Source organism: Pogonomyrmex barbatus, unplaced genomic scaffold, assembly GCF_055798465.1.
Source record: "Pogonomyrmex barbatus isolate J1 unplaced genomic scaffold, ASM5579846v1 scaffold22, whole genome shotgun sequence".
NCBI lineage: Eukaryota > Metazoa > Arthropoda > Insecta > Hymenoptera > Formicidae > Pogonomyrmex > Pogonomyrmex barbatus.
Window position 1 is genome coordinate 813,979 of NW_028297119.1, and position 25,475 is coordinate 839,453.

The 25,475-nt window shown below is 36.1% G+C and overlaps 2 protein-coding genes, 1 long non-coding RNA gene, 1 other non-coding gene and 2 pseudogenes across 14 annotated transcripts in view; 4 read left to right on the forward strand and 2 right to left on the reverse strand.

Annotated features, from left to right (window-relative positions):
* The window catches only part of LOC105427296 (chromatin assembly factor 1, p105 subunit), a 798,730-nt gene that overhangs the window by 166,592 nt on the left and 606,663 nt on the right, over positions 1 to 25,475 (reverse strand). The window lies entirely within an intron of this gene.
* Positions 333 to 404, forward strand: TRNAT-GGU (transfer RNA threonine (anticodon GGU)). Its single transcript has one exon. It is a non-coding gene; the product is annotated as a tRNA-Thr (tRNA).
* Positions 6,567 to 12,596, forward strand: LOC148936406 (uncharacterized; annotated as a pseudogene).
* Positions 16,079 to 18,903, forward strand: LOC148936407 (uncharacterized). Its single transcript, XM_089078319.1, has one exon. It carries the CDS (start codon positions 17,712 to 17,714, stop codon positions 18,900 to 18,902), a length of 1,191 nt encoding a protein of 396 aa, XP_088934445.1. The 5' UTR covers positions 16,079 to 17,711; the 3' UTR covers position 18,903.
* Positions 18,918 to 19,494, forward strand: LOC148936408 (uncharacterized; annotated as a pseudogene).
* LOC105431503 (uncharacterized) lies at positions 22,264 to 24,354 on the reverse strand. Its single transcript, XR_016139547.1, has 4 exons — positions 24,198 to 24,354; positions 23,815 to 23,937; positions 23,483 to 23,546; positions 22,264 to 23,374 (listed from the first exon to the last, which is right to left on the reverse strand). It is a non-coding gene; the product is annotated as an uncharacterized LOC105431503 (long non-coding RNA).

The window sequence follows — 25,475 nt, forward strand, 5'->3', positions numbered from 1 at the left end:
TGCACAACAGGCGGGTACTTGCGGGCACTCGCAGGCGTCGCACATCCTCCCTTCTTATTCGGGGGCTCGAGCCATGCTTGATGCAATCTCTCCTGTCGTGCTCCAGGAGGATTATTTGTATATTTGCCAATGGCGTTGGAGGGTGTCGCCGCTGCAGTCCGACCTGCATCCATCGAGAGAATAGGACCATCATCTCTCTGGAGTGCCGGTCGTGGGGATTCGAAAGAATACATGTATATATGTATATTGTAATATATATATATATATATATGTATCATTGTATTGTTGACGTGTTATTCTAAACACGTTATTTGCGATAAATATCATCACATGCCTCGGTAGTCGAAAGGATAAGATGCCTGCCCGGTAAGCAGGAGATCCAGGTTCGATTCCTGGCTGAGGTAGTATTTTTTCGCAAAATAATTACGAGTTTTCACGACTGGTTAGTGGTCGGGCCCCGCCGTGACGCACACCCTCCCTTCTTATTTGGGCCCAATTTCAGCGTTTTGCCGACCCCTGCCTTATGTCGAGATATTCGCGATTCCTATAATTTGTTCGGTGCGTCATCTTTCATATAACTTTTCTAGGTTTTATATTTTACTCTAAGAGAGTCAAATATGCTAAGTTGTGTGGCCGCGTTTGGAATGTGGATTTGGACTTGGATGAAGAGTCTCTGCCCCCAGCTGAGCTGAGTAGTTCCTCAGTTTTCTTTCTCGAGACTACTGAGGAAGATAGTTTGCTTCAGAGAGTCTTATTTTAAAGTAGGTCGAGACAGGTAGCTCCCTGTCTCGTGAATTATCTCTGAGGCTTCGGTGGTCGGATAGTATAGACGGGCACTCTCCTTTGCGCACGGTAGCTCCCGTGCTCGGTATACTGTTCTTGGGATTCGGAGAGAGAGATTGCGATCTCAGCTCTGGATTTGGTAGCTGGTCGCCAGGAAAAGGGACCTCTTGCCGTCTGCGAAGGAGCTTATATATTCGAATTTGCCGATATTCGGTTACGGTCGGTTCAAGTTCGGCCAAATTCGGGCAATAATTTCCCGCAGCCAGTGAAGAATCGGCTCGGTGATTCGGCGAACGCTTGTTTGTTTTCTTGACTATGCCGAGTCCGGAATCCTCTCAGGTGACGCGGGCGGTCGCAGTGCCCGCGGTAGCGCGCGATGGCACGTGTTCGTGCCGTTTATTGTCTCGTAATGTTTTTATTTCGCACTGTGCCAAAGATGTTATCCCGCACATTTTCCGACGTTGAGAAAAATTCGCCGTGCCGGCTCCTCGACGACTGGTCGAACGAAGATGATAACACAGGATCAGATTATTATACGTCTATATTGTACATATCTTTATTGCACACATACACACACACACACACACACACACGCGCGCGCGCGCGCGCGCGCGCGCGCGCGCACGCACGCACGCACACACACAATTACAATATAGCCCTTGTAGCTATTACGAGAGAAATTCGTTACAGAGAAAAAAGGTCCTAAAGACAAAAAACAAAAAAGCAGTAGTTCCTAGTGAATCCGTCAGTGGCGTGTGAATAATAGGATCGATTGAGTTATCAACCGCGTTTCTAACAGAGAAGGACATTTTTGGAGGTTTCCTTATATAGTAGAAACATTTAGTATTTTGAATTCTTCTATTAATAGAGAAAATTCATAACTATTGAAGATAAGTCGAATTTTAAGTTTTAATCTAAATTGAGAATAAATACTAAATAATAATACAAGGATATATTCCTATCACACACTCTTTCCATTTCTGACGTCAAAATAGTATTAATACGATAGTAGCAACATGAGATAAACGACATTAAAATTACAAATGTAATATTAACGTCAACTTATTTTCTAATATGATATATGATTGCGCGACATTATGATAGAACTCACGTGATAAGAGGACATCATAACATGCCGGATCATCTAGAAGCTTCATGAAGGAGGTTCAGATGGCCACGAATACAAAGTAGAGAGATAGAAGAAGCATGGCACAAGATATCCCAGTCAATGCTGGAGATAATGGAGCTCTCGCTGCACCTGTGAGACCATACAATCACTCATGCATGCAATCCCATCATTCTCTCACCTCATACTATGTTTACTACTACTTACCTAAGAAAAATTACAATGTTCTCTTATTAATTTCGGAACACTATACGTTAATTGTTTCTACTAAACATTTACTATCTTGTTGTATTGATATTTACAAGATGCAAAAAAATCACGATTGAAATTATATGTGTACATATATATATATATGTATATATATATATATATATATATATATATATACATACATTATCGATCAATTTTACGATTGAAATTACATGCATATGTATGTATACGTGTATATATACATGTATATATACATATGCATGTAATTTCAATCGTAAAATTGATCGATAATTATTGTAAGATAATTAAATCACGCACGCACGCACGCACGCACGCACATATATGTATATACAGTGTGTGTGTGTGTGTGTGTGTGTGTGTGTGTGTGTGTGTGTGTGTGTGTGTGTGTGTGTGTGTGTGTGTGTGTGTGTGTGTGTGTGTGTGTGTGTGTGTGTGGTGTGTGTTTGCGTGCGTTCGTGCGTGCGTGCGTGCGTGCGTGCGTGCGTGCATGTGTGTGTGTGTGTGTGTGTGTGTGTGTGTGTGTGTGTGTGTGTGTGTGTGTGTGTGTGTGTGTGTGTGTGTGTGTGTGTGTGAAAATACTCACAACGCTTAAAGGTGGATTATTGAGATCATTTTGAAATGAAAATCCTAATACCAAAACGTCGAGATTACAGTGCTTTTTAAATTATAAGCATTTAGATTTAGAGTTAGGAAATCGTTTAAAGTTCGCGCGCTCAGATATGGTATAGTACACAATACGAAAAGCGAAAGTTGACTGTCTCCCTCTTGTTAAAAGTCACATAGATATTACGATGTAAAGGTAATCAAATTATTTTTACTAATACTAGAACATAACAGCGCGCGCATCGCGCGCCACCGAGCTTTTTATGTTAGATTATATCAAGTTAAAAAATAGAATCTAATTGACTATCTTTTATTTTTTTTTTACTCTAACTTATGTGGTAATAGTTTTAATTAAAAAAAAAGTTATGTTACGAATTGCTATATCTAATGCAATTCTAGTTGTGATAAACTAAAAGAATAAAAAAAATTTTTATGTAAAAACACTTGGCGCTGCCCAAATCTTTAAAAAGAACACGAATAAGTGAATATATATATATATATATATATATATAAAATTGTAATTATCATATTAAACAATAAATCTTGCCTTTATTTATAATTTCCCAAATAAGAAGGGAGGATGTGCGTCACGGCGGGGCCCGACCACGAACCAGTCGTGAAAACTCGTAATTATTTTGCGAAAAAATACCACCTCAGTCAGGAATCGAACCTGGATCTCCTGCTTACCAGGCATCTTATCCCTTCGACTACCGAGGCATGTGATGATATTTATCGCAAATAACATATTTAGAATAACATATCAACAATACAATGATACATATATATATACATATATTACAATATACATATATACATGTATTCTTTTGAATCCCCGACCGGTACTCCAGAGAGATGATGGTCTTATTCTCTTCAATTCAAATAATTTTATCATTAATTTTGCATTTTTCTTATTTTCCTTATTTGGTCTGAGCAGCGCCAAGTGTTTTTACATAAAAATTTTTTTTATTTAAATACAATTTTATCATTTATTTTGTACTGTTACTTTTTAATTCTTTGTGATAAGAACGTAGCTTGAGTAAAACAATTTTGTGATATAATAATATTTTAGAGTAAATAATTAAATAATTAAATAATTACTACCACTTAGGTTAGAAAAAGAAGTCTTGAATGGATAGAAAAATATACATATAATTTGGTTTTTATTATTTTTAAATTAAAGATATTACTACTTGGGTTTTATTTTTTTTTTAAATAGTGGTATATCAAATCTTTTGTACAATTGAAATACATAATTTAATTAAGGTGGACTTGTAGCTCAATGTTTATGGAACTATAACTTGGCGCCAATTATTGACATCAAATCTTTTATACAAATTTTTTATATTATTACAGTCATTTGAGTTGGCTATTAGAAACAAAATTTTCTTTTTTAAAGAATTAAGGCTAGTATCATTTCGATCAAAATAGGAAGATTCTTCATTCAAAATTCAAATTTTTTTAAAAGAATTAAGACTACTATCACATGGATTAGAGTAAAAAAAGAGTAAAGAAACTATGGGCCATTGGCAAGAACGGCCGGACATGTATCGTTTTTTTTTTCGCTTAAAAACAGCCTATATAAAGCGCATCAAAATACCCCGATCAGTCACTTGGTATTCCCCTTGTTAGATTTTATTTTTTAGTTTGATCACAACTAGAATTGCATTAGATATAGCAATTTTGTAACATAATTTTTTTTTTTAATTAAAACTACTACTAGGGGTTAGAGTAAAAAGAAAATAAAAAATAAAAGCTAAAAGATAAATAAAAAGATAAATAAAAGATTTGTCAATTAAATTCTATCTTTAACTTGGTTAACAGTTGGTAAACAGTTTCTTTTTTCTTTCAAGCGTTCACTATACTTAACACCCTTTTTTTACCTTTTTTTAAAAAGGTAATTTTATAGTGATCTTTTGTAGTGATCTTTTGTAGTATTAACTATCTTTCTATATTCGATAAGCACGTCTCGACATTTTTATACTTGAGATTTTTTTTCTATAATTACATATATACATGTGATTTAGATAACATCGAACTAAAGTTATAATTTTATTAATCTCATCTCGTAATTTCTCATCTTTCATTTGTACACACATTAATTCCATTTTGGGTATCATTTATTTCTCTTTTGAACATTGATAACTTTCATGTAATTCTTTTATTTAAACCTGCAAGAGAAATAAACGTTAAAATAAATAAATATCTTTATTTCATAACAAGAAATGAAATAATTATAAAATTTTTCAATTAAATATACGATTATAAAAACAGTTACAAAAAATCTAAAGCCAAGTTGAAACGTTTATGTAAAATGGCATTGAATGGCAAAGAATAATGTTTAGAAGAATAGGAAGCCAAAATATGTTATAAAATTTACCATTTTATTACATGAACATTTCAATGTGATTTTAGATACTTTTCAGCTAATTAACTAATTTTAGTATAATTTATTTCACGATTTTTATAAAAATTTATAAACATTAATTGAATGACATAACATGAATGACAAAGTTAATATTAACATTTTAACTTCCTATTCTTCTGAACTTTGTCATTCAATAATTAATTAATTTTAGCATTTTTTCCCCACTACAGTTAAATAAAGTTACCTATTTTATATAAAAATATGTATATGAATATGAATCCAGATAACATCAAATATAAATGTTCATGTAATAAAATATATAGTACTATTTACATATTTTTATATTAATCTAAAACCATAATTTTATTAATCTCATTGTTAATTTAGAATTTCATTTGTACACACATATTAGATTCATTTAGAGTATCATTTATGTCTCTTTTGAACATTGATAATTTTCATGTAACTTCTAATATATATATATATATATATATATATATATATATATATATATATATGCTAATAAATCTTTTTTCATAAAAAGAAATGAAAGAATTATAAAATTTATCATCAAGAAATTATACGACAATAAAAATAATTACAGAGAATCGAAAGCCAAATTGAAACGTTTATGTGAAATGATAATGTTAATATTAACATTTCAACTTAGCTTCCTATTCTTCTAAACATTATTCTCTGCCATTCAATTAATGTTTATAAATTTTTATAAAAATCGTAAAATAAAATATACTAAAATTAATTAATTAACTGAAAAGTATCTAAAATCACATTGAAATGTTCATGTAATAAAATTGTAACTTTTATAACATATTTTGGCTTCCTATTCTTCTAAACATTATTCTTTGCCATTCAATTAATGATTATAAATTTTTATAAAAATCGTGAAATAAAATATACTAAAATTAGTTGAAAAGAATCTGAAGTCAAATTGGAATGTTCATATAGTAAAATAATAATGTTTATATATTTTTATACTTATCTAAATCCATAATTTTATTAATCCCATCGTTAATTTAGAGTTTCACTTGTACATACATATCAGGTCCATTTAAGACATCATTTATGTTTCTTTTGAACATTGAAAATTTTAATGTAACTTTTATGTTGATAAATTTTTTTTTCTATACATAATTATACTATAAAAACTATAGACTATAAAAACAACTCACTCTTTCATTTTCTACTTTTTTATTCTTGTTATATGTATTTATTAATATCAATCAGAATCGTGACATAAGGAGCAGAGATTGTAATTAGAGATTACGAAATATATGTTTATATAGATATAAAAATCGATGTTACATTAATAGACTTATCGACCCTGCGGTCACTGACCCATCGGCAGGACTCAGCGAACATTGGATTCGCTAGAGCCTGCAGTGATCCTGACTTATCAGTCTGATAATTCGCAGGAGTAGGTATACTAGGCCGGTTCTAACCCAGGAGCTCCGAGCGGGGTGCGGGTGTGCGGGATAACTCGGGGACGCAAGGGTAAAGGAGAGGGAGTAACTGGTAGGCACGGGAAAGGGGGAATGCTTTGTCGATGGTCCTTTGAAATGTACTTTTGAGGAGGAAGGGGGGAGGGGGTCTTTTTTTGTCTAGGAAGAGCTGCTAGAAAAGATATTTTTTGTAGAAATTGATGTACGAAAAAAAAAGGAAAAAAAAACGCCGATATTCCGGCTGCAATAAATGTACGTGTCGCAACGTGTTAATAAATAAATGTACGTGTCGCAACGTGTTAGTTTCGAACAATCTCGAAAAATCCGTTATTCAATGAAAATAATGTACCTAAACAAATTGATTCGGAAGATTTATAATGATGTCCCGATTTAGAAAAAATAGCATTCACGATTGTACGTGTCGCAGCATGGTAAGAGAAGCGCCAATAATCCGGTTGCTATAAACAAATGTATATATTGCAACGAGTTAATTTCGACCAATCTCGAAAAATCCATTATTCAATAAAAATAATGTATTAGTTGGTAAATGAACACTTCTTCTCTCTTAATTTTTTCCTAATAATAAATATTGAAACATGCTCGTTCTTGTTTGGTCCAAGTTTTCACGTAAGAGCCAAATAAATTTTGGCAGTGACACGGAACGGAAACTATAAAAATGAATACGATTTTTTATACGATGTTACACCGATAAATAATATTCCATCATAAATACCAAGTTTCTTTTTATGTTGAAAAAAACTATTTCCGGATATCGATTGATATTATTCCAACTGTTACTTTCAAGTTATGTTGTCTTTAAAAAAAAGAGTCATCAAATCTTTTCTATCGAATCTTTTTATCGGAGAAAAAATTGGGGGTGAAAAAAACGGAAAAACTTGGGCTGCTAAAAATAAAAAATCAAAATTGCGACTCGGAAAACCTATGACCATGCTTCGAGTTCGACAAAGGGACAACGAAATTATAGACGATATATATAGTAGATCTTTGGGCACGCGGAATCAGTAGATCTCGGAAGTCTCGAAACGAATATCGATCGCGATACTGTGTGAAAAATAGTTGACGGTCCGAATATTGAATGTGATAAATATGGACATGGAAGACATCGCGAATATAATGGACGTGTGGGGAGACGAAGAAGAAGAAATTGAGAATGTTGGAAATATTGACATTGACATTGATATTGAAGATGATGAGCACGCGTTATCTGACGACAATGATTGCATAAGTGATCAAAGTGAGGAGCTAACAGATTATGCAAAAAAAAATTGTTACGCGTTCGGAACTCCTTGTACTGAATAATAATAGAAAACATTGCACAATTCAATTTTATTATTCGATGGGTGATGCTCTAATTGTATGTGCCGAATGCGTAGTTCGTCTGACGCTGATTGGAATAATGTATGCCGTTCGGAAGCATGAAATAAATACTCTTGATGCGTTAAACGATCGATTTTGCTCCAATTGCAGTCAGTCCATATATATAACAATGTCATGTAACATGTGCCCAATTTGCACCACATAAGAAAGACGATATTGTGGACAAATCACGTGCAAGTGCAAGTGCTCCGTGGGACGTAGTATAAAAAATGGAACATCTCGAGCGAGTGGAACGCGAGCTGCTAGAACAATGTAGCCAGGTCGCTACTTTGGTGGAGTGTTTCGCGTGGCTGCAACGATGCGATGAGTGCATCGAACAACTCGAAGAACTTAGCCGTGTTAAGCGTTCTCGACTTACCGTTGCAAATAGACAATCTGTGGTGGCGAGGATCGCACGACTCGCGGGTGCAAAGGTACAATTAGAAAGACGTGCGTTTCATGCACGTTGGTGGCGAGTACGCGAGCACCAGTAGAGACAATGGATCTCTCGTTTGGCGCGAGATTGATACGTTTGAAAGCCGTATATTGATTGGTGCGGTGATAACGTGAACTATATCGAGCCGCGACGATTTTTGGAAGATGTCGGTGGTGTAGTGCTCGAACGAGTGCGAGACATTGTAGAAAGACACGATAATGTAAAAGTGAACCGCGTTCAATGGCGAGTTTGTGACGAACGATAAACGCGTTAATAAAAGTACAAATACTAAAAATAGTGAACTCTTTCGAGTGTCAAATGTGGATGAGTGGTACGAGCTGCACGTCATCGAACCTACGTTGGCATCGCTCGAAGAATTTCAAGAACGCGACAGTGGATGGATGTATGTCACGTATATTAAATTTAACAATTAATGTTAATAAATATAATCCCATGCACGCGGGGTGTTATATCGAGTTACCGCAGGAAATTATGTTAAAGAGAGTTAAGAGAGGTAATTAACGTGCAATCAACGGACAATGCGTGTTTCGCATGGTCAGTGGTCGCGGCCTTGCATCCGGTTGAAAGGCATACAAATCGGGAATCATCGTATCCACATTATACGACGGTGTTAAATCTCCAAGACATTACGTTTCCGATGACGTTGAATCAAATTAAAAAGTTCGAACATCTCAACGATATCTCTATCAACGTCTACGGTATCAAGGAAAAAGAGATTCTTCCAATACATCTGATAACAAAGAAGATGGAGAAACATGCAAATTTGTTGTACGTGCAGGATCCGCGCGACGATAATGAGCACTTCGCGTACATCAAAAACTTATCCCATCTTGTGAGCTCGCAACTGAGTAAAAAAGAACACAAGAAATACTTTTGTGATCGGTACGTATGAACATTTTTTAACAAAATATGTAAAATATGTAAAATATTTTATAATTGTTAATTTAAATGCTAAAAATACTAAAAAATCAATTTTCCGTTTGCAGATGTTTACATTATTTTAATTCATCCGAGAAATTGGAATCGCATACGGTGAATTGCGAACGGATGAACGATTGCGCCATCCTACTGCCGAATGAGAACGACAAGTGGCTCGACTTCAAGAATTACTGCGACAAAGAACGACTTCCATTCATCATCTACGCAGATATTGAGTGCATACTATGAAGGATGGAGCCGAAAAGAAAAAACACGTCGTACACATCAACAGCAACACGAGGTATTTAGCGTAGGATATTATGTGCGATGTTCGTATGACGTATGACGATGATTATCGGCGTATCAATTTCGTCGCGGCGAAGACTGCGTTGCATGATTCGTTCGGCAACTCGAAAACTTGGCGCATCAAATAAAAATTTTGTTATCCGCGAATGTCCCTATGAAAACATTATCGAGAGATCAGTGGGAGACAGCCGTAGCGCGACGCGTTGTCACATTTGTGAAAAATCATTTGCGTCGGAAGACACGCGGGTACGTGATCATTGCCACCTTATCGGTCGTTACCGCGGACCCGTACATTCGAATTGCAATTTAAACTATAAAAAATCATATTGCATTCCTGTCTTTCACAATTTATCCGGTTATGACGCGCACTTTGTTATTACGGAAAGAGCTACGACGTACGAAAGCAAAATTGACGTGCTGCTTGATAACAAAGGAAAAATACATTTCATTCACTAAACATGTCAAAGATAAATCAAATTCGCAAAATTGTGTACAATTACGATTCATCGATTTCGTACAAATTTTTGAGTACCAGTCTCGATAAATTGACATCTTTTTTAAGTAGAGAGAAATTGAAAATTTTAAATTCCGAATTTTCCACGTTATCGAACGAGGATTTTGATTTGTTGACGCGTAAAGGTGTCTTTTCTTATGAATACGTGGATCGCGCGGACAAGCTGCAGGACACGCGCCTACCATCGCGCGAGTCATTTTATAGCTCCTTGACCGGTAACACAGTATCGGAGAATGATTACGCGCACGCCGTGAACATCTGGCAGCGGTTCTCTATTGAAAACTTAGGCGAATATAGCGATTTATATTTGATGTCTTGTTATTGGCCGACGTTTTTGAAAATTTCCGTGAAAGTTGCATCAAAAGTTACAGTCTCGATTCCGCTCATTACTACACATTGCCAGGTTTCACGTGGGACGCCATGCTAAAACATACGCGTGTAAAATTTGAGTTGCTCATCGATATGGTTATGTTTATCGAGCGCGGTATACGCGGCGGCCTCAGACAATATTCCAGCAGATACACGTAGACCAATAACAAGTACATGCGTTTGTACGACCCGTCGAAACCGTCGTCGTATTTGATGTACTACGATGTGAACAATCTATACGGATGGGCGATGTGTCAACCGCTGCCCTATGCCAAATTTCGATGGGTTGAAGACATCGCGAATTTTGACGCGCGATCGCTCTGGATTCGCCTATGGGTTATATTCTCTAGGTCAATCTCGAGTATCCGCATCATCTGCATGACTGACACACTGACTTACCTTTCTGTCCGACGCGCGATAAACCACCCGGCACGCGGCAGAATAAACTTCTCGCGACGCTATATGACAAAAAGCGATATGTCATCCACTATCGTAACCTGCAGCAATGTACGTGCCACGGTCTTCGTATCGCAAAGATACATCGCGTACTACAATTCGCTCAATCCACCTAGCTCCGCGACTACATCAAACTTAATACACAGCTTAGAATGTGCGCGAAAAACGATTTCGAAAAAAATTTATACAAATTAATGAACAACACAGTATTCGGTAAAACAATGGAAAATGTCCGGAATCACGTGGATCTAAAATTGATAACAAAATGGGATGAACGATACGGTGCGGAGGCAATGATCGCGAAACCAAATTTTCACAGCCGCAGCATCTTTGCGGAAAATTTAATCGCCGTCGAACTGCGTAAACTCGAGGTGAAATTCAACAAGCCGATTTATGTGGGTATGTGTATACTCGATATATCAAAAATCTGCTTGTACGAATTTCACCACGAATATATGTCACCGCCGTATCGCGACAAATGTAAGATCATGTACACCGACACAGACAATCTTGTATATCACATCGAGTGCGACGATGTGTATGAGACGATGAAACGCGATATCGCTAAATTCGATACGAGCGATTATCCGACGGACAACGCATATGGTATGTTTCTCGTGAATAAAAAAGTACCCGGCCTAATAAAGGACGAAAATAACGGTGCGATTATGACGGAATTTGTCGGACTCAGAGCGAAAATGTATGCGATGAAAGTGGATGGTAAAAAGCATATCAAAAAGGCGAAAGGTATAAAGAATAATGTCGTAGCGCGAATAATAACGTTCGATGATTATACACGTGTTTGAATGAAGAGATCGAAATGATTCGTCGCCAGTCATGTATAAGATCGAAGTTACACCAAGTATATACGGTATCCGAGTCAAAAATTGCTCTGAGTCCATACGATGACAAACGATACATCATACCGGATTCGACGGAAATGTTACTATGGGGACATTGGCGAATACCTTTGTAATATACATGTATTTTTTTATATATAGTTTTATACATATATATGTACATATGCACGTATTTCTTATAGTTTATATATATGTATGTACATATGTACAGTATATGTACGTACATTACATACTGTACACACGTACATATGTACGTATGTACGTGTGTACGTATGTATATACATACTTGTAATTTATGCACATATGTACGTATGCATATACATATGTATATATTTCTTATAGTTTATATGTACTTGTAGTTTATATGTACTTGTAATTTATATGTACATATGTACGTATTTCCCATAGTTTTATACATTTTATATATTATCTTAAGTTCATCGTAGTTAATCCATCTATAGTATAGTTTCTTTACGAAAATGTAATGGAAGAAAAAATAAACCTTATTGTATATATTTTTATATAAATATTTTTTTATTTGTTTTTACAATAAAATGAATTAAATTTTTTTATATAAATATTTTTATATTTATTTACAATAAATGAATTAAATCACATTATTTTTGTGTATCTAAGAATTATGTGACCCATCGAATCCCTGCCACTTGACGTAAACCTTATTTCCTTTCCTACGCAATACTTCCTCCACGAGATACACATCCGGATGAATCGCGCAATGCAACTCGTAGAACGCTCCAGCGACGAATTCTCCGCGATAATTTTCGAGTACATAGGTTATGGGATTAGTACGCTGTACTTTAATGATCTTAAACACCTCGGTGAACCAATTTGGCGTATAACCTTTTTCGAAAGCTGTCTTATACTTGCTCACGCGTACCGAATCACCTACTTTAAATTTTGCCGGATCTGCGATCTTTATCGCGCTGTACACCGTGCCCAAGAGTTTTTTTAGCGATCGCGGGAGTTACGTCAATGGATCGCATGCCAATAGTGCGATGTTTGCGCGCGCTATAATCTAAACACGAGACGCGGCAGCGCGTCGACCCATTTGTAAGTACCATTAAGTGTAAACATCTTCCACATGTCGTTTTTAAGTGTGCGATTGAATCGCTCGACGATCGATGCCTTCAATATCGAAATACGTGGAATAATGATTAATGCTATGTTTTTTCAAGAGTTTCTGCATATTGGCGTTGTAAAACTTCTCCCCCGTATCCGTTTGCAAATTTCTCGGGAATCTTCCGCTCTCTCGAATTATTTCGGCGATAGCGTTAGCCGTCTCGCTTCCGGCCTTGTTCTTGAGCGGTACGGCCCAGGTATATTTGCTCAACGCATCGATAACGGTGAGTATGTAATGATGACCTCTGTTGAAACTCGAATATGGGCGCATCTCGATGATATCAGCTTGCCACAGATCGTCATATCCCCGAATTATAACACGTCTTCGTGGAAAATTTCTTCTGGCTAGAGCGTGCAATTCCTCGACGAGTCGTCACCTTACGGAGTTAATATTTTTTCCATCGGATTTTGACGATCTCATGTTTTGACGATGTTTGATATTAATGCGTGTAAATAAGATATATTACAATTAAAGTTTTTTTTCCTCACTGACGTCAATCGATTGGCTCGTTTCGTCGACACGCGATTTAATTTATAATAATGCCGGCTTCGCGAAGTTCCTCGATGATCGACAGCATCTCGTTGTCGTGAGCATTGTTACCAGCTCGGTACGAAGCGTCGAATAATCGGAGTCGATCCACCAGTTCGTTGGGATCGTCCCAATGCACGTAATCGATCTTGTTGTCATTTAACTTCATGATGGATGGTATATTATGCCTGCACCCTTTTTACTGCTTCTTTTATATGTAGATACGAGCGGAGCGATGACGTTAATGTACTTGTATCCCTTGTTGCCCATGATGAGATTATGGGCGCTATGACTACGTCTATGAGCATTCGTTGTTAATAGTATACGTTTGTTTGTCATCTTCGGTAAATATAGCTTCATCGGGAAGTCTCTTGAAGATCAATTCGTATAATCCTGGTGTATTATTGTATCTCACATTGTCTATAATTATGGAGTCATTTTTATCAACGTCAAACTTTTTGTCACCGAGCATTGTACCACTTTTGTCGAAATAGATACACTATCGATCGCTTTATCTATCGTCACCGAGAAGAAGGCCCACGTACTTTCGTCCCAATGGTCCTGGCTGACCATGAAGCGTCTCACGACTTCCATGCGTTTGCAGATTCTGTTTGATGATTGTTTCGAGTGACGGTTCATTAATGTCTTTTGTTTCAAAAATATTTTCACTTCGCACGAATAGCGGTATTTTTGATAGTTCTTTTGATGGTTCTATCGATGTAGAATCGAACGTAAATGAATCTGACGCGGTATTCAATTGTTTTGTAGATTGCGGCGATAATTTCAACCATCTAACATCCGTCCAATACGAATCCCTGTTAGTAGTAGTAGTAGTATCGGCATCGTCATCGCTGTCTTCACGTTTCTTTTTTTTCTTAATACTGATATCCTTTGCAACATTGGCTACTTGGCTTTTTTAATTGGATGTGTTTCCTCGACAATCTATTTTAGAAGTTCGACGATGGGTTTGAAGCGTCTCTCCAACGTTACATCTTCATCTATTTTACCAGTTTTCAAAGCGCGATATTTTTTGCGAATCGAATCGCTTGTTTTCGTAATCTGTTTTGCTATTTTCTCGCGATCTTTGATGTTATTCATGTTGCCTAATTGACGTATCGACATCGACTAACCACATTATGGTATCGCGAACGTGTTAAATTCTTTTCTGTACCGTTGACAAGCGGACTGTCTTTGTCTATCACTAAGAATCCGTACTCGCGTCGCCAACAATCGCGGCATAACGCACAGAATTCATCATACGACATGTCAGTATTCACATGATCGTTGTAAACATGTTTCAAGTTGGTACTATCCTGTTTAAATAAAATCAGCAAGTTCGCATTGTCGCGTATCAGATGTTTAGGTATCTTCGCATACGTCTGACAGAGATAGAAGCAGTTGACATTCGAGTGGCGATCCATCGAGAAATATTCTCTCATCACATCTTGCTTATCACATGCAATGTCGTCGAAGACGAAGATCGAATTGGGACGTGCCTCGCTCGGTGGAATGACATCACTGTTGTTGGAAAACGTAAAATAGTCGATTTCGTCGATCGATGCCAACAAAGTTTCGAGATATCGATATTTTGGTTGTTGCAATGACTTCGAATACACGTACACGTTCTCGAAACATACACCGTGCGGACTTTCGAGCAAACTTATGAGAACGTTGGTTTTACCGCAATTCGATGGATCACAAATAATCGCGCGTATAGTACTCGGTATTTCACCATGCTTGCGCTTCGTCGCGATGTCTCTCATCATCTCATTTTGCGCTTTCTCGTCGTAGTTCACGACGTGTATCGTCTGCGGGTGCCGCACGAATTTCATGTTCACACTATGTTATCTAGGCTTTGATTACGCTTATTTATAGGCGCACGAAACCGCGATTCGCTTAGTAGCAAAAATGTATCTCGCGCTATCGCATCTATTTGATATTTGGGATTTGCGCGCTGAACAGTTGCAATATACCGAAGATCATATTATTACGCATGTGGCGACTATATCGACCACGTGGGACAAACTTCCGGAGCATATAAAGGCGGATTTGGAAGTTCAAATCTATCGTCGCTGCGTCGAGCATTATCAATCGTGGCAACGCACGCATATAGACGGTCCCGCACCGAAGATAAAGGATTGTAACATATGTCAGCAGCAATGAACAAAGGCTGCGTTGAAGGACTGCTCAATCGAACGATAAATGCGCTTCCTTTCAAGTTACATATTCCCGGCTTCAGTTTTGCGGTCCGGGTACTCGACTGAAAAAGCGATTAGCCAGAGGTGAAACGGGCATAAATCCACTAGACGCGGCGTGCCGTGAACACGACATTGTGTATTCTCGGAGCAACGATCTCACCGATAGACACGCGGCGGATAAGATACTCGCCGATAAAGCCCTAGGATGCGTCATTGCGAGAGATTCGAATTTGGGCGAAAAAGCCGCTACAGCTGTTTGGGCAGCGATGAAAGCCAAGACCAAGATCGGCATGGGTATGAAAGCGAAAACAAGGAAAAAGCCAACAAAAAAAACGAATACTTCCAACGGCGAAACGAGGCAGTATATTATCGATTCTGCCAATGTTGGGCGCGCTCGGTTCCATGATTGGCGGAGCGACCAGCGTGGCGAAAGCGGTAAACGACAAGAAAGCCATACAACGTCAGCTCGAGGAAACTACAACGTCACAATCGCGCAATGGAAACGCGCGGACAGGGACTGTATCTCGCTCCGTACAAATACGGACGGGGACTATATCTCGCTCCGTACAAAGGCGGACGAGGTGTAAAAAGCGAAAAAAGAAAAAAAGAAAAAAAACGTCAAAGACAAATACCTACCAATAAAAATACCTACGGGTGTAACTACCAACGTACAATTGGACCAGCTGGCGAAGCGTATGCGCGTACCATACTTCAGAGGCGTTTTCATGCGTGATGATTACCGATTAGCGGCGCGCGTCGAAAAGAGAACGGTATCATAAATCTGGATGACACGATGGGTCTCGGCACTCATTGGGTAGCGTACGCGAAGAGAAACGATCTTGTTATATATTTCGACAGTTTCGGTAATCTTCGACCGCCCAAGGAACTGATACGATATTTCGGAGACAATATTATGATAGAGTCGATACATCGAACGTCCTATCAGACGTACGAGCAGAGCGTCTGCGGACAGTTGTGTTTGTGGTTTCTCCAAACGGTCGACGCGCATGAATTTATAAAGTCTGACAAAATGCCGCGACATTTCAGTATTCGTTGAACGCTTTTCCATCATGTCGCTGACGTTTATGTTAAGCGGGAAGAGCAGCGTTCTCGCGGCAAACTACTTTCCAGCCATAGATTTGAACGACGATAACTACGAGCTTGGTCTAACAATTTTGGAGACTTATCACACGATACCGAATGTAAACGTTTCGAACAACAAATTTTATTTTGACAAAGACGACGCAGAAATTACGATTCCAGAAGGGTCGCAAGCCATAAATGAATTTTTGAAACGTGAGATTTTACGAAAACATCCGCGACGCAACACATCCGATGGTAACGCCGGTGACACCGCGCGCGGCGATGATGAGATTGGTGAATACCCGATAGTGCTCCGCGTAAATTACAACACGATGAGGTGTGAGATTAAATGTGATTACAGAATAAACTTTAACAAGCCCAATAACATTGGATCGCTGCTTGGTTTCTCGTCGAAGCGTATATTGCAACCGCGAAAGTGGTATAAATCGGACATGTCAATCAACATAATGAATGTAAACATTATCCGTGTAGAGTGTAATGTGAGTCGTATACCGCGGGCGCGTATAGCAACGACAAAAGTGTGCACACGATACATGAATTTTCGCCGAGCGTGCCACCAGGATATAAGATATCGGAAAGGCCGATGCAAATCATTTACTTGCCAGTTATTGTACGGAGCATTACGAAGCTAACGATATGCATTGTTGACCAGAACGGACGATTGTTCGATTTCAGAGGAGAAGAGATCACTGTCAGATTGCACGTACGACGGTGACAGCGATAACGCGAGCGCGACATTTGGAATGCTCGTGTTGAACGAAGCAAAGCACGCGCAGAGAGATAACGCATCTTTTATAAAGAAAACACCAATTGACAATACTTGCTCATCCGGTTGCATCAAAAAGAGAAAGAAACTCAACGCATCGAACGTTAAATTTTTACAAGTTTTAGGATTCGCAATGCGCAACTTGTGAGATGACTGATATCCTAAACATCGAAGACGAGCCAATCTTCGACGATCGCATCGTCAAGATTGAAACTCATACGTATAATCCATTCACCAATACAACGTTTGGGTACAGTGATGAGATAAGAACACCCAAACAGCAACAGGATCTGTACACATTGCCGTACGAAAGCTTTCTATATATCGAGGGAAAATTAACGAAGAAAAATGTCGACGAATCTGATGTGATGTTGGGAAATAATTTTGTGGCGTTCATGTTCGATGAGATTCGATACGAGCTCGATGGCGTGGAGATTGATCGTAACAGAAACGTGGACATAACTAGCGCGCTCAAATACTACGTAACGACGTCATCCGAGAGAAGCGTGATTTTGAGAAATGCTGGCTGGGATGCGCGTACTAACGCGGATGGATATTTTAACTTTTACGTACCTCTCTACATACTGTTGGGATTCTATGAGGATTACAGACGCGTGGTAATCAACGCTCGTCACGAGTTGATCTTAATACGATCGCGCAACGATAACAATTGCTTGATGGGAAATTCGGCATTGGATCCCGTGATCGACTTATTCAAGATACAATGGCGAATGCCGCACGTGTTATTGAACGAGATAACAAAACTATCGATGCTGCGTACTTTGGAGAGCGGGCGATACTTAAGCATGGCTTTTCGCTCGTGGAATCTGTACGAGTTTCCGCTGTTACAGCGTACAACCAAGCATTCGTGGGCCATCAAGATCGCTACTCAGCTGGAGAAGCCGCGATATGTCATCTTCGCTTTGCAAATAGGCCGAAAAAACGTCATGGCCGAGGACACGAGCCGATTCGACAACTTGACCAACATGAAACTTTATCTGAACTCAGAATGTTATCCGTACGACGATATGAATCTAGATTTCGAAAAAAACAGATGGTCTGTGTTGTACGAAACGTACGCGCGTTTCTGCAAGGACTACTACGGATATGAGTATCTCGAGCCAAGTCTTACCCTCACGTCTTTTCTACGTTACGGTCCATTCGTAATCATCGATTGTTCTCGACAAAACGAATCAGTCAAGAGCACAATCGTGGATGTGAGATTGGAATTTGAGACTAAGGAGAACGTACCGATGAATACCACCGCGTACTGTCTCATTATACACGATCGCGTGGTTCAGTACAACTCGTTGACCAATGTTGTACGCAAGATCACCTAAGAGCATCGCTGGTATATGAGAGATAATAAAATCTATACATCGAAATCGATCGCAATCTTCTTCTCGACAGTCATGTCTGTGCCAACGTTCGTAGACCTGCAAGGTTTCCTTGTTGAAGGACAGTTTGTCGTAAAAGAGTTTGCTGCTCTCAAAGAACGGACCGTTCTCTCTCATTACATTTTCACAAGCCCTATACCGTGGCATTTCCTGGCAAGTGCCGACAAATCTCGCGCGCTGGGTGATACGTCATCATCATAGACTGCGATAGAACGACGGAACGATTCCGTACAGCGAAGCTAAGAGTTTGACGAAAGCTGTGCATGGTACGAAAGAAGATGACGACGACGACGACGATGACGATGCTGTCATATATGTCAAGGGACACGAAAAACGAAAATGGTTGCGGAATTTGCTTCTGGACGATGTGCGAGAGCGCGTGTACATCGAGACTCTGGATGCGGATTACGAAGACGTAGATTCTTTAAATAATCTAGATGCTGATAATTCTATACGATGTGGATATCATTATACCAATTGCGCGTTACAAAATGTATTTAAATTGTTTAATTGGTGGGCAAATAATCTTAAATAAACATATGTAACATATAATATATTTTATTTTTTCCCCGCTATTACATTGATGATTTCTTAATATTCCAACGATTCTATACATTTTTTCAATGTAACGTTCGATCGACTCATCGATGACAAAGAAATTGCGTTATGATTGAAGCGTGAAACTTTTTATTCACATTTTCTTTTTTTCTCTTTACATATTTTTTATAGCTGATTAGGTCTTTTTCTTGAAATAAAAATTTTATAATTAATTGATAATGACGCAATCTTTTTTTCCTTCAGTTTATAATCACTATAACAGTAAACTCGTTCTCGATGTGCTATCTGCAATTGTACAATTCTTTATCTTTTTCTTGGCCACTATAACACGCCTATTCACGAAATACTATCATAATAGAGTATTGTCGTTCATCGAGGTCATTAGATTTTTTGTTCACTCCATCTTTCAAAAGAGAGGAGGGGGAGGGGTTAACGCTCTGCCGTGTCAAAATTTACGCGGATGCGATCAGTGCTCCGTCATTCGTTTGTACAAACGAACCATACGCAACGTACTCCGCTTCTCCATCATTCGTTTGTACGAACGATCCATACGCAATGTACTTCGCCAAAGGAAGCAGTGCACTGTACGATGGTGAAACAAAGAAGGAACGTAACGCGTAAGTTCGACATTTTCTTTTTTTCTTTTTGCAACATTACGCAATATTATGTACTTAATTTCTGTTACACAGCATTTCGATGCTCGCCTTCGAGTCTCGCGCGGTGAGCGCTTGATGAGCAGACGTTACAACCTGACGGCTATGGGCTTCAAGTTTCTGGAAATCAATGTTGGAATCAATGTTGGTCCACCGAACTACGTGGAGATCACCCTAGGAGATCATCGAGGACAAGAGCTAATACTCTCGAAACATGGAAACTCCATGAGCAACAATGGAATATCTACAAATTGCTACGAAACAATTACAAAGACAATTTTATAATATATCGTCGGACCGTTAACAATCCGAGTTTGTATGATGAACAACGTTACACTCGTACGTTTTGAATCTTCAAACGTACGCATTATAATGGTCGAATCGACGCTACGCCGTATGTTTAATCTCGTCGAATGTATTGATATAAAGTTCAATTAACTAGACAGACTCGTTGATACGATTGATAAAAAGTATACGCGATTCCAACATTGCGTCTATTATAACAAATCCCGAGGAGGTACCATACATGATACGCGATAGCGATATCTTCGATAGGCATCAACTCATCGATTGCGAATTGTTAGCTTTAGTTTTTAGTATATATGAAAAAAAGACGTAAAAGATGTAAAATGTGAATAAAAACGTTTTCATGTTTAAAAATATGATTTCAATCAAAACAAATTTCCCTATTTCCCATCTTAAAATAAAATAATATTTCAGTTATAATAAGATATTATTTATTGGTATAATCAATAAAAAACATCAATAAAAAAAGGGTAATATCTTTTTTTCTTATTGAATTCATTTCATTTTCTATAGTTTACTTTTTTGTAGTTTCCCATTTTCCACGTCGCCACCAAAATTTATTGTTTCCTACGTGAGAACTTGGACTTGATCAAATAGAAATGAGTATATTTCAGTATTTATTACTAAAAAACAAGAAAAAAATTAAGGAGAAGTATCCATTTACCGATTAATACATTATTTTCATTGAATAACGGATTTTTCGAGATTGTTCGAAATGAACATGTTGCGACCAGGGATGCCATTTCATGTACGATTGCAGCCACGCTGCAGCACGTAGAGGGGATAGGCTGGCACACACACTAGCACGAGCGCTCGTCCGTGTACGGACGCTCCGCGCTTCGGCCAGCTTCGAACGGTAGAGAAGGAGTACGACAACTGCTGTCTTCTTCTTTCTCGAGAAACGCTGTACCGCTGATTTGAAGCTGGCATCTCATGACATGACACGAATTAATTATGCGAGGCGCGATGCCATTGTCGATTATTTTTACACTTTATACATTTATTTTATTAAGTTAATAACATTATTACAATATATTTTTTTCATACATAAATAAAAATAAAAATTTGTAAATACAAAAATCCAATATGCTCTTTGCCAATATATACGCTTTTTATTTGCAAAAAGTAATTATTATATTAAAAAAAATTTATTGTGGTCTTATAAAGATATTTAAATATAGCTATTAAAAACTGAATAAATATATAAATATATAAATAAATAATATATATATATATATTATATATATATATATATATATATATATATATATAAAATAAATATTGTTATATAAAAGGAAGTTGCTGAATATAAAAAGGCTATATAGCTTTTATGATATTAATAAATAATAGGTAATAATAAAACTAACTGATATGAATATATCAATCGCAAAAAGAAATTCAAATTATGTTAACACTTTTATCTTTTCATTATTGTTATTAGTTTTTAAATGTTTAATGCTTCTTTGATAAATTTTTATTAAAAGAAGTATTAATTATTCTTTTTAGTAATAATTTATCAAAGAAGCATTAAACATTTAACAATAAATAACAATAATGAAAAGGTAAGAGTGCTGACATAATTCATTTAAATTTATTTTTGCGATTGATATATTCTTTTTCATATCAACTATTAGTTTTACTATTATCAATTATATTTATTAAATAAATTTAATAATATTAATATATTCTTTATAATTGTGAATATATATATATATATATATATATATTCCCAATAAAAAAATATAAAATTAAATATTATATATTAAATATAATTAATTAGAGGAACTTGTTGTGTAAATTGATAATCCACGAAAGGATAAACAATATAAGATGAATCTGTTTATAAATTTATATATTGTTGTTTTAAAATTATATTATTAGATTAATAATTAAACAATTTTTGATATTAAATTTGAATTCAAATCAAAATGTAGTTTGGACAGGGTTTAAAATGAGTTACAGTTTAGTAGAGTATTCGAATATTAATTTTTAATAATTAATTGAGGAAGAATTTAATTAAATTTAGTATAATTTTATTAATTGATAATAGATTTATAATGTGTACAAATTGCCCGTCATTCTCATTAATACATGAGTGAGAGAAGTCGTAACAGTAATATATAGTAAATATATTGGAAAATGTATTTAGATAAAATTTCATTTAAAGAATTTATTGGAATAATACTGTTAAATTTAAGAAAAACTTAGTTTTAATTTTAAATGTAAAAATTAATTATTTTGAGGATAATGTAAATTATTTATTGATAAATAAAATTATATTTGTTTGGGAATTAGTTATAGTAATAAATGAAGAAATAATTTTTTGTAATTATAAAGTTAAGTAATGTAAATGAAAAAGTTTTAATGTAAGGAAGATAATTTTATTTTACCTTTTGTATCAGGGATTAATAAATTATGTTTTTATTTATAAAAATATTCTCGAATTTAGAATGGCTAGGAAGAATATAATAACTAATGTAAAATAATTATTATTAATAACTTTTTAGAGAAGAGATTTTAGTCAATTTTAAAGATATCTAGTTCTTTTTGAATAAATTTAATTTTTATTTGGTTGTATGAATATGGGACAATAAATTTTAATTATGTTGTGGAATAAAATAAATTTTAATTAATTTATTTTATTAAGTTTTTACGATTTTAATGAACTGTAAATTATTTGAAATAATAAAATGTTTGTATTTTTATATTTTTTATTTAAAATAATATTTTTTTATAATTATATTTTTTTCAATATTTCTTCCCCGGCCTCTTCCTTCTTCATTTCCTTCCGGGCCTCTTTCTCCTCTCCGGCTCCCCCTCCAACTATATCTCATACATCTCCCCCGTTGCAAGGCCTTCTTGCACGAGAGCGCCCACCACTATTTCGTCTATAAGGCACTGAAAATAATTAAATGTTAAAATATTAATATGTTTACATATATATGTATTATACATGACATATATGTGTGTTATTTATATACATATAATTATTTAAATAAATAATACCACTATCTTGCTGCTGCTGCTGTTGCTGCTGCTGTTGTTGCTGCTGCTGCTGCGGTTGTTGTTTCTGTATAAAAAAAACTTTTGTTGAAAAATCTAAAAATTACAAATTAACCAGATACAGATCTGGAAATAATTTTATTGGACCATCAATATTATTATGTAAGACACTTAAATATAATAATAATAATTTCACAAAAATGTTTCTGATCTAGCAACCGATTTAAATATAACAGATTTCACAGATAATCATTTTAAAGATCCAATAAAATTATTTACATATCATTATCTGTCCAAATTTTTATATTTGTCAGCAAAAGCGTTCTTTTTCTTACCAGCAAGTTTACTTGCTCCCACAGCTGTTGCAATTGCAGCTCATGTTGCTCTCTTAATTGCTGCATTTGTAGCTCATGCTGTTTCTGCTGCTGTTGCATTATATCAGCAAACTTTTTCTTTTGCTAAAATACATAAACTATATAATAGTAACATTATTATACTACTGATTATACTGCTGATATCAGATAATGATAAAATTTTAATACATGCGTACGCACGTACACGCGTACACACAGGCACACGTACACACAGGCACACGCAGGCACACGCACATGCAGGCACACGCACACGCATACGATAATGAAGCATAAATTAATATTAATATTAAATTAGATTGAAAATGTGATTTATATTTCTTAAATAATAATAAATTGTAACTAACCTGTCATTGCGTCGTCGAGTGCTGTTCGCTGTGTCGCCGAATAAGAAAGAAATAACGATTTCGATTTTCCATTGTTTATCTCACGATGCGCGACAATTTCATTTGTCTTTCGGTGACTTCGTGTATTTCGTCTTTTGATCACATCGTATATCGTATCCTATACATCTTGACTTTTTAATATTGAAGAATATATTCGAGATTAAAAGGTATAACTTTCCATATACACATTTACACACACACACACACACACACACACACACACACACACACACCACACACACACACACACACACACACACACACACACACACACACACACACACACACACACACACACACACAAGGAAATGTAAAAAATCAATTTTGCAATATTAAAAAATTAATTTTTAATATTACAATAATTAAATTATTTAAATTATTTTTTATTAATAATTTAAATAAATAATTTTTTACATTTCCCTCCTGACAGAAGAGACCACCACCTTCTCGCGATTTCCGTCGAGCAACAATACGTTTATATTTATATACGTTTTATATTTATAAAATTTATATTTATAAAATAAGTACAATAAAAGTACAAGGAATACAATATACAATATACGCTAAGTTTTTAATAATTATATCTAAATATCTTTATAAGACCACAATAAATTTTTTTTAATATAATAATTACTTTTTGCAAATAAAAAGCGTATATATTGGCAAAGAGCATATTGGATTTTTGTATTTACAAATTTTTATTTTTATTTATGTATGAAAAAAATATATTGTAATAATGTTATTAACTTAATAAAATAAATGTATAAAGTGTAAAAATAATCGACAATGGCATCGCGCCTCGCATAATTAATTCGTGTCATGTCATGAGACGCCAGCTTCAAATCAGCGGTACAGCGTTTCTCGAGAAAGAAGAAGACAGCAGTTGTCGTACTCCTTCTCTACCGTTCGAAGCTGGCCGAAGCGCGGAGCGTCCGTACACGGACGAGCGCTCGTGCTAGTGTGTGTGCCAGCCTATCCCCTCTACGTGCTGCAGCGTGGCTGCAATCGTACATGAAATGGCATCCCTGAGTATACCTACTCGCAGGGTCGATAAGATTATATAATAATGACATCTCGTGACAAACGTTGCAGTCATATAAAGGCGATGATGATAATAATGACGACGACGACGTTTCTTAAAGTAAAAATTTCCAAATCGGACTTTGTGTAGCAATATCTTGTAAGGCAGAAAAATAAAAATACTTTTATTATGCAAGTCGAATTCAAGCTATCGATCAA

Excerpts from the sequence above, each read along its gene's own strand:
- LOC148936407 (XM_089078319.1), top strand. The coding sequence starts at position 17,712 with ATGACTGATATCCTAAACATCGAAGACGAGCCAATCTTCGACGATCGC.